The sequence below is a fragment of the Epinephelus lanceolatus genome, chromosome 16 (assembly GCF_041903045.1).
Source record: "Epinephelus lanceolatus isolate andai-2023 chromosome 16, ASM4190304v1, whole genome shotgun sequence".
Classification (NCBI taxonomy): domain Eukaryota; kingdom Metazoa; phylum Chordata; class Actinopteri; order Perciformes; family Serranidae; genus Epinephelus; species Epinephelus lanceolatus.
The window spans coordinates 7,210,701-7,221,497 of record NC_135749.1 but is presented as its reverse complement, the minus strand read 5'-3'; the positions used below and the strand labels follow the sequence as shown (position 1 = coordinate 7,221,497).

The following is a 10,797-nucleotide window of genomic DNA, read 5'->3' as shown; positions in this document are numbered from 1 at the left end:
ATGATCATTTGAAACACCCCCAAAATAAAAACACTCGGAGGATTAAATATGAAGAGGCTACATTTTATTCAGTGCATCTTAAGACAGAGTTACAAAGCAGAGAATAATTTAGGGTCGACGATCACAGAGTCTCGCTCACTCTGTTCCACTAGCAGCACATTTAATGTTATTACTTTGAGACATTAAGGACACAGAAAACAGCGCAGGTCATCGTTCATTGTATCACCGTTTCTAAGGAATGTGACTCATTAAAGTGACAAAAATAAATTAGTTAAAAAATAAATATTTTCTCTCAACACTGACATTTCTACTGTTAGACTCACACACAGCTTTAACTAGTAGCCCTATCGGATTACACAGGCTGGACGACACAGGAGTGCAACTAACGTCAGACATTATGAAATCTTACATCACAAGTAAAGGCAGCACCAGGAGTATTATTGCTGCCAGGCCATACTTAGTAAATGAGATGGACTGGAAAAAGGCAAGCTGAGTCCTTCCAGAGGACAAGGGTTTATGCTGCATTCATATCAGATGGGAAATGACATTAAAGCAGCGAGATTCCTCTGTGAGAATACTGTTGGACTGCAGCATTCATGAGCTACTTGAGACATTAGGGGTTTAGTGCAGGCGTATGGCGATGTCAACTGTATCCTCATAACATAGACGTTGGAGTGATATACATACGTCAGTTGAGAACGTCAGTGAACACAACACGTTCTTTTACAAATCAAAAGTGAAACTACACAAGACGTGTGACTGGGTTGTGGAAATTCTTTGGTACTAAAGTGCTACGTGTTGACGTTACAGATGTGGTTTGTGGTCGACACCTGTGTTTGGTTTGCTGTAAAAGATAAACAACATGTACCCTCATTAGAGCAGTGAACACATCGTGAAATATGCTTATTTGCTTTTACCCTGTACGAGAGATGAGAAGATGAATATCATGTCTGTGGGTTAAAAGCAAAGCTGGAGTCTGTGGTTAGCCTAGCTTAGCATAAAGACTGGAAGCAGAGAAACATGATGATGGTATCAAACCTGACTTAACTGTGACGACAAGGCTCTCAGAAGCTGCAAACCGTCGCTGCACCACAATGTTGTGTGCCAGGAAACAGTTACACTAGTTACTCCCTCTTAAACCACACACTTAGATTTCTACGTAAAACAAAAGTCAGGGTTGTCAGGTGTCGTTCTCATCTTGTCAACAACACCAAAACCTGCGCTTACTGTCCATATCTGGCAACCTGCACTGTAGCCAGAGACACTGTTTTGTTGTTTGTCGAGAGGAAGTTTCGGCACAGAACTACCTCTGTTTGTGTACACATTAAACAAACAAGATATAAAACATTAATGAACGAGCTTTAGGGATGTTGGTTGGCAAACTTTTTGACATTTGATAGTAACAAGCTCGCTGTTTCCCCTGCTTCCAGTCTTAATGCTAAGCTAGGCTAACCATGTTCTGACCTGAGCTCTGTACTAAACACACAGACATGAGTTTGTTATCAGTTTTGTCATCATACTCTTTGAAAGAAAGGATGTATTTCCCCAAATGTTGAAGTTATCCCCGAAAATTAACGCTGTATATAAGTGAATGATTGCATGAAAAAGTGGTTTACACAGACGCATTCAGAGTCATGTTGCTGAAGGCCTTTCCGTGTTGTCCTGCTTGTTACTCCCATATGAGGTGAATGCAGCCTACTAAAAAGGAGCAGAAAAAGAGTGCGGGCATCTGCAGAGTTTCAGATGTCGTTGGACGGCGTGCCCTTGCTTTTGCGCCCCGGCAGAGGGAAGGCAGACTTGCTCTGAGGCTGCGTGAGGCGGCTCGTCAGCTGGGTGAAGGGCTCGATGAGGGAGTTGCGCTCGGTGACGCTCACCTCCCACAGCTTCACCTTCTCACCTCGCGCCCACTGCTGCGCCACCTCCTGGTCCACCTGACGACGCTCCCGCAGGTCCGTCTTGTTCCCGAGCACGATGACTGTTACCTGAAAACACAATAGATGCACATGAACCTCATCCCATTCAAATTTAATAATAATGCAGATGTTAAAATGACTTGTGGCGCAAAATCACATTAAAATACAGGGCTACTTATCAAAATTTAGTAAATTTAATGCAGTAAAAGCCTCCAACTGTGAAACAAAACATATCTAACTTTTCAGTTAGTTTTGTTTTATAGCTACGGTCTTGTTGTCACTGCTTTATCCTTACAGTAGTATACAGTATGAGACAGAAAGGGCCTGTCCCATTTCTACCCCTTAAATCTTCCACTTGGTATTGAGTGCCCTTGTTTGCGAGATAACCCTTGATGAGGAAAGTGAGAAATATCAGGGTAGAGATCTTTCCCTAAGCAAATCGGCGTGGCTGACCTGGAGTCGTACGTCACGCGTAGTAGCGACGCAATGAAAATGCCAGCTCCAGCGCTTGTGTTGTGGCATGTGCTATGTTTATTCTTCTCCATCTGATGAATCAACAGAAAAGAAATGCTGGAAACAGGAGGCACCTATGACGTCTTCTAGTTCTGATCGATTTTGTTCGGGTAAGTCGATTTGTTTAAATATTTTGACGCTGTGTTCAACTGAGTTGCTGATGAGTTTACGCTAGTCCAACCATCTGTTGTTTGTATAGCCTACAATCATATCGTACGGTAACAAACTGTTTTCCAAAACTTGCAGACGTTGCTGACTTTGCAAGGTGTTTCATCTTCCACGTCGTTGAAAGTGTGGGTCGGGGCTGCCTTGGCATTTAGGGCGGGTTTTAAGTGTTGGAAACCACTTCCACTACCTCACTTCTGTTTTGGGACACCACTGGCTTCAACGTGAACGTGCACAACCAAGTGAAAGTGGGTATTTCTAGCGAAGTGTGGGTGTTGGGACAGGCCCAAAGTCTGATCAAATCTAGTTCCTCTGGCTCCACCTGGTGGTCCTAATGGGATTTACAAGAAATGACCTGCGCCTGAATGAAAACAACCAATCACAGCCAGGAAGTCTCTCTAATGCATGTCAGTTGCTGCTTGTGCCCATGCTGCTCAGCCATCACCAGTGTACACAACAAAGACAAGTAAACCGAAGAGAACAACAACGAAAACCTCGCAGAGAAGCCTTCTGTTGATACTTGTCTTTGCCACATATGCTATTATTGGTTCCTGAGCCACGTAGTGGAGATGCTACGCTTGAGTGAGAGCATGCGTGGAGGCTCCTCTTAGCTCGTGATTGGTTGTTTTCATCCAAGCATGGTGAATTCTTGCAAATGCTACTAGGAGCACTAGGACGAGTCAGAAGAACCTGATTTTTTCACAGATTGTCGGTCTCATACTGCTGTCAGGGTAGAGTAACTGTTGCTGTGACAGAACATATAATTAGTACACAAATACATAAATACAGTAGACAACTTATAGCAGCGATGTCCGAAACAAACCAGAATGACTGAGAGCTTATGCGAAGATCAACAAGTTGTTTTTTTAAATGAACATCAAAAGTAGTGGAGATATTTAACATCCCCAGAAAAAAAAAACTCCCATCGGTTAATATCTAGTGATCTAATCACAGTCCTATATTTTAATACTTTTCTGTACTGACAGTTTCTCATGAGTGGATTTTTGCCTTTATGGAGCTGCCAGCATCTAATACTGTGGCTTTTGCACAAAGCAAATACTCTGAGGGTAAACAGCAGGAGTTTCATGAATGCTAATGCTAATGCTACATGTGAACATGAGGGCCTTCTGTGCTTTTAGCCTGTGCTAGCTGTAGACGGCTTGGGGTACGCACAAGTCAGTAACTGCAAGATGAGTTGTACTAGCTGACATTTGGCACTGGCTCTCTGTGCGGCATGTTAAGTAGCTACAGTCAACATGTCCATCAGTGCAGGGTGTGCAGTTGGTTTCCATCTTCTGCTTCAATTCTAAATACCAAGTAAAAAAAAGTCCATATAAGCTTTAAGGCAACCGTGTCCTTAAATTTCCTGCCTTTCTGCTGCACGTTCATCCCCAGTAGTGGGAGGGCCTGCGTACAGAGGCAGCTGACACATATAAATAAGAGCAAATTATACTCTCTCAAACTGGGAACCTTTGCCTTTTCATATCTTTATTTAGTGTTCCAGTTCCTCTTTATGTCCAAATGCTGTTTGTTCACACCTGTCACTACCTCATCATGATGTAATCAAGTGGTAAAACAATGTAGCTATACACCTGAAACATGGAAACCACCTATCGTAAATGGTGCTCTACGTGTTGTGTGGATGTTTGACAATAATAAAAGGCAGCACTAAATCTTGTGACTGAGCTGAGGAGAGAAGCGCACCTCTTTTTTATCTCTGGACTTGTCTATTTCCTTCTTCAGGATGTCCACCTTCTTGAAAGACTCCAAGCTGTCGACGCTGTAGACGAGGACGAAGCCGTCCGCCACTGAGTAGTAGTGTTTGGGGAGGTCTTGTCCATCGTGAAGGCCTTTGGTGTCATACAGCCTCAGCTGTTCCTTCACACCACGGTCAGTTTCCACCGAGGCCACGTACACGTCCTCCTGGGTCTCACTGGACTCAGAGCCTGGAAGTTACAGACACAAGAAAATTCAGAAAGGGGATGATACACTAGGAAAACAATTGTCTGCCAGATCTAAGGAGTCTAAACCTTAAACCTGCATTAAGCCAAATATGACCTGTGTGTATAACAGTGTATCTGTTTCCTCGTGACTTCCTGAAATGCATCACTCACCCACAGAGTGATTTCCATACAGCAGCTGCTCCAGTATGGCAGTTTTTCCAACTGCTGCCTGGCCACACACCACAACCTTACAGCCTTTTCCCATCTCGACCCTGCAGTGTATGAACACAAAACGTCACACTGTGAAGACTCCCATGTGACACATCTGTGACACATGTTACACGTGCTATAATAACGTCATAGACATCTACAACAGTCCCTTTACACAGCCCAAACAGACTCTGATCTTATCTTTAGCGTTGACTTGCCTTGACAGCGTTTTGTTGTTAGCATAGCTAGCTAACAGGCTAGTCGTAGTGGCTCATTGTGTACCGTATAAACACACCACTAATAAAAACAGATGCGAAACTACTTTATCTTATTAACTGGTACATTGTGCTAAAGTTACTTACTTGTATCAGGAGGATAACGAGCTATCAAGTCCTTGAACGTAACATCACAGCCAGTGCACCCATTCTGCGCTGCTACCACTACGATTTGATTTGTCACTGCGCATGCGCAACAGAGCACTGGCTTTGACGGTTTGACACCATCACTACCGCCGATAAACATTTTATTTGTTTATTTATTTTATTTTGTTTTATTCGTTAATACACAACTTATGTATTTTACAGTTACGTCTGTAGTCTGTATGGCAAATCAATTTACAGTTTGTGTTTTGCCTCTAAACTCTACTCTGCTTATATTCCGTTATAAAATCACTATATGTTGAAAATTAATATAGAAATTGAAAACTAGCGCGTGTCTGATTCCCGACACACCATAAAGTTTCATCAAAAGTGCAGAGAAACGTAAAAAACAAACGAAGACTACATTTCCCATGAGCACGTCAGAGGAAATGCGTCACTGTCGTTTTCATAAGGCATGCTGGGTACATGCCCTCTCTCTTTCCGGCTGGTACGCCATCATGTAAGCGAGTATTCCTATGCTTTTTCACCAAACGTAATCCATTAAAATCATAATGAATATACTTTCATCTGTCTGTTTAACGCAGAACATTGATTAGCGACTTATTACTATCTCATATGCCGTGATTATTTTTTCACTAACATTGTCAAAAACATAGATTATAACCCTGTTTTCAGAGGTGCGGGGATGCAGTCATATCTGGTAGCCATTGGTACTACCGGCCGTAGCATAAAGCTAATGTGTTGTCGCTGTGCTGTCTTGACGTCAATGTAAAGTTACCGGAGTCTTTGTCTTTTAGTCTGTTTGTAAACGACATATGCAGTTTGTCATTAATGGAGTAATATTAGCAACTTTCCGGTGAACCGGGAGCGAGAAGCGACGCGGCTAGCATTAGCATGCTAGCTTCATGTCTAACTGTTCGCCAGGTTTCAAACAAGCATGGAGCCCTGCTATATTACAATTTGTATATAATTAACGTGTGCGTTTATATTTTAGTCACCTGGGTTGCCATACCATGCGTTACATGTGTCTAAATCACGGTTTAGAGGTTCGAGACATAAAATGATAGATGTGTAGAAATGGTTAAACTTACTGGTGGCTACTGTAAATGTATGGACGCTCAGGTGACCATGTGCAGTTATGTTTCGGGAGTCTTACCTCTGAAATTGACTGGTTTTGGCAGCACTATTTTGTTATGGTCATGCTATCAAAGCTTTAAATTTTATCTCTGTAGCAGCAGCTAGTCAAAGTATTGTATTGCAAGCTCTCACACAGCAAAAGACTGGAGCTCTTTCTAATTGTTAACTTGTAAATGTGTCTCAAATTGACAGTCATGTTGTTGTAGATATAGCTGCAGATGATTCCCGTCCTTACTGTGACATGCTGTATTGCATCATGTTAGATCTTAAAAAGCTATGAAATGACATAAGTAATTAAACTGAGAATGTTTCTGTTCTGTAGATAAGTCAACATGGGAGCATATAGGTATATGCAGGAGCTATGGCGCAAGAAGCAGTCCGACGTGATGCGCTTCCTGCTCCGCGTTCGCTGCTGGCAGTACCGTCAGCTGTCCAATCTCCACCGTGCTCCTAGACCCACCAGACCTGACAAGGCCCGTAGACTGGGCTACAAGGCCAAGCAGGGTAAGTGCAGAGCCCAGACGTTGCTCTCCTACAGCGTGTGATGTATCATCATCATCATCGTCTTTGCGTTCCTTGCTAACTTTGCTTTATTCCAACAGGTTACGTAGTGTATCGTGTCCGTGTGCGCCGTGGAGGTCGTAAACGCCCCGTCCCCAAGGGTGCTACCTACGGCAAGCCAGTGCACCATGGCGTCAACCAGATCAAGTTTGCCCGCAGTCTGCAGTCCACCGCTGAGGTACGTTTATCTTTAATAGACTGGCTTAATTATGTCCAGAAGAAACAGTGAGATGTGGGTTTGGTTTGTCGATGCTTCAGATGAACCTCAGATGTGCAGTGTGTACTGCACCTGAAATAAATTAATTACGTTGGCTTGTTTTCGATAATAAAAGTTGTCAGGGACAGCATGTGTCAATTTCTATCGATGCTGATTAGAATGGATTGTAATGGCAGCTATGTGACAGTCGTTGAAGGTGCTGAATGTCTTCGAGACTGAAACACCACCCAATATCGTAGTTTAACTATCATAACTGTCATAACTATCCGTCTGTTTTCCCAGTGCCCTCCAAACATTCAGTGTTTTCACATTTCCCCTCCGAGCTCTCAAATGTTCACTGGTTTGCGCGTGTTAGTTTCTCCTCTTCTGTAAGTTGTGACTGCTCTGTACACTGTCCTGCATTTCCTAGCAGGCCATACCCCATGTGTGTTTTTGTTAGGAAGTGCAGCATACATATTTGGATATCACTAGGATAAAATACTATGTAAAATAATCGTAGTGCGTGGAGAGTGCTGTCACAGTTTGTCCTACCAAGTGACGTTTTCAAAATGTGAGTGAAAACTGAGTTGAGAAATGCGCTTTTTAATTCCATTTATAAATGAGTTGCTGACACTAAAGTGAGTTTTAATTTAAGGTCACTGGCTGATTCATGCACTTCGGAATATTGAGCTGATAAAGTGATTCGTACCACAGTTCATTCTTAAAAGGAAATCTGTCACTAGGGTGTTTTTCAGACACTTCAACTTGTCACTGTAGGTGAAGCACAGGTGTAAACAAAATAAGTGAAGGCTTAATTCTGTTCAGTTGCTTGCTGGCTCTGTGACAGAAACTACTGGGACACTAAATTAGAAGTGAGCCATTGTTGTTACTTTGGTTTCCTGCTATGACAAGTCAAATGTGTAAGAGAAAAGTCTCATATCCATTGTTATCCTGCAATAGAAGGATGATGTTATAAGCACTGGGTAGAAGTATCATCAGCTTAGTTTACATAAGCAGCATCATCACAAAAGTCACTGCTCATGAAGCTGTTTCATTTTTGTCCAAATGAAATGTGTAGCTGCAGGTGTGAGATGAAATGCTTCCACATTGTTGGCATTTCATTAAATATTACAGAGACAGTTCACTCCAAAATCAGACATTTTGTTCATCTAACCTGTTGGTGTCATTTAACAATCTAGATAGTTTTGCAGAGTGTTGGAGACATCAGCTGTAGAGATGTCTGCTTTCTCAAATATAATGGAACTAGATGGCACTCAGCTTGTGGTGCTCAAGATACCAAAAATAGAATTGACAGACTCCTCAACAGTGTCTCAGAGAGATCATGACCCGGTCACTGAAGATAATCAGACCTTGATGTGAGCAGTTTTGTGTAGTAACTGTTTGTTTTCTACTTAACTACTCATGCCAATTGTATCACAGTTTGGATGTAAGCGTGCATCTACTCATGGAGGAGAGGCTTGTGCTTGTGACAGCAGGAGATCTAAACATTAATGCGTCCCCCTCAGCTGAGCTGTAACACTAGCTAGCATAGTGGTGTTAGGTGAGTTAGCAGTAGATGCAAGCTTCTTTCTACATGGTGATTTGGTTTGCGTAGAAATAAAGTTCCTACGTGAAACTGCTCACAACAAGGTCTGTGGATTATCTTGAGTAACTGGGTCATGATTTCTGGAAAGAGACATTGCTGTTGAGTTTTTCAAATGTATTTTTTGGCACTTTGAGCACCACAAGCTGAGGGCCATCTAGTTTCATAATATTGGAGATAAGACAGACATCTTTATGACTGATATCTGCAACACTCAGCAGCTCACACCAAAGCAATGTAGACTGATAAATGTCGCTACAGGTAAGAGGAGAAATGTGTATTTTTGATTTCCCTGAACTAGCCCTCAAAGTTGGAGCTGAAGGTTTTTCCTACTGTGGTAAACATGGATTTGCCATCGTTGGTTAGCCTCTGTTTCTCTTGGACAATGTGGTCCAAAACCAACAGGGCTAGGTTTTTCATAAAGACAGAAACACTAGCAATTTATGAAAAAAAAACTGGCATTTAACAGGTGAAAACCCTGAAAATGATGGTGGAAATGGTTTTTATGATCAAGATTAAAGTCCAATATATATATATTGAGATTCATATGAAATGCACAATTGTGTATGAGGATATCAAACAGATTATCACACATACAGGAGGTGTTAAGATTTCTGAAGATGAGAAATCCTCTTTAAACTGCCACTGAGAGCCATAAAAGCAGAGTTCCTTCTGCATCTGGTGCCACATCGCTGTGTTGGATTATATTGATTTGTTAAATTAAGATACAGGACTGATTTTTGACACCGATTTGACCAGTCAGAACACTTCACTCACTATATTTTGTTCCCTAGGAGCGTGCTGGCCGTCACTGTGGAGCTCTGCGAGTGCTGAACTCCTACTGGGTGGGCGAGGACTCCACCTACAAGTTCTTTGAGGTGATTCTGGTCGACATCTTCCACAAGGCCATCAGACGCAACCCAGACACCCAATGGATCACAAAGGCTGTGCACAAGCACAGAGAGATGCGTGGCCTGACATCTGCAGGAAAGAAGAGCCGCGGCCTGGGCAAGGGCCACAAGTTCCACCTGACCATCGGAGGCTCCCGCCGTGCAGCCTGGAAGAGGCGCAACACCCTGCAGCTGCACCGTTATCGTTAGAGCACGCCTGTACATTTAAAAAAATAATAAACAGCCCTTTTTATGGTGAAGATCCTGTCTGCCGTCTGTTTCATTCAGCTCTTAGAAGATTAAACAGATTTTTAAGGGGGTTTACAGCTCATACTATTAATGAGAATAAAAGTGACTCAATCTTTCCCTTGAAAACCTTTTGATATGGCTTATGTACCAAAAAGAGCGTCTTAGGGTCACACCTACACAACCTCACAGGGGAATTCACTGTTCGCTGATTAAAACTGCAGAACTGTGTGCAGGTACAGACTACGTGATTACACTCACTTTCCTGTTTATTGAATTTGCAACAACACAAATTACATCTTTACAATTTAGCTGTGTTTTGGTGAAACCTATTAAACCAGTAATCAGAAAGCAAACTAAAAATACGATAAGGCAAAGTTTCTGTAAAAACATATCACATCAAGGTGTCTGCAGGCCCTTATTTGTCTTATTCAATTTTATAATCATTAGGCTTTAAGTCAGTCTTAAATTTGAATTTGAAGTCTTAATTGCCACAAACATTTGATCTGAGTTTAAATATCAATCTCAATTTCCTGTAAAGATAAATCGAGCTCTTCTGAGTTAAAGTTCACATTTCTGATGTAAAGAATCTTTGAACTTACTGAATGTACAAGTTTATACTCCACACTAGGTGTTGGCAAAATTTAGATTACCCGAACACAACCCAATTATCATTTTCCTGCACAAAACTGACCCCTGCACAGGACCACTTATTTTTTATTTTATATACTTTATTAATCCCCCTGAGGGGAAATTAAATTTTTTCTTTTGTCATTAACACACATCTGAAAGACACATGCACAAACAGGATCTATACATGCACAAAGTGGAGAGATGTCAGAGTGAGGGGGGCTGCCTTGGTCAGGTGCCCCGAGCTGTTGTGGGGGGTTCGGTGCCTTGCTCAAGGGCACCTCAGCAGTGCCCAGGATGTGAACTGGCACCTCTCCAGCTACCAGTCCACGCTCCATATTTGATCCGGACAGGGACTTGAATAGGCAACCCTCCGGTTCCCAACCCAAATCCCTATGGACTGAGCTACT

At 42.3% G+C, this 10,797-nt stretch overlaps 2 protein-coding genes across 2 annotated transcripts; one reads left to right on the top strand and one right to left on the bottom strand.

The window, feature by feature from the left end:
- Nucleotides 1–42: 42 nt before the first annotated feature.
- nkiras1 (NFKB inhibitor interacting Ras-like 1) lies at nucleotides 43–5,242 on the bottom strand. Its single transcript, XM_033637414.2, has 4 exons — nucleotides 5,107–5,242; nucleotides 4,706–4,806; nucleotides 4,296–4,537; nucleotides 43–1,982 (listed from the first exon to the last, which is right to left on the bottom strand). Exons 2-4 carry the CDS (start codon nucleotides 4,797–4,799, stop codon nucleotides 1,740–1,742), a joined length of 579 nt encoding a protein of 192 aa, XP_033493305.1. The 5' UTR covers nucleotides 4,800–4,806; nucleotides 5,107–5,242; the 3' UTR covers nucleotides 43–1,739.
- Nucleotides 5,243–5,531: 289 nt separating this feature from the next.
- On the top strand, nucleotides 5,532–9,771 carry rpl15 (ribosomal protein L15). The gene is made up of 4 exons (XM_033636208.2): nucleotides 5,532–5,623; nucleotides 6,584–6,765; nucleotides 6,864–7,000; nucleotides 9,416–9,771. Exons 2-4 carry the CDS (start codon nucleotides 6,594–6,596, stop codon nucleotides 9,719–9,721), a joined length of 615 nt encoding a protein of 204 aa, XP_033492099.1. The 5' UTR covers nucleotides 5,532–5,623; nucleotides 6,584–6,593; the 3' UTR covers nucleotides 9,722–9,771.
- The last annotated feature ends 1,026 nt before the right edge of the window (nucleotides 9,772–10,797 follow it).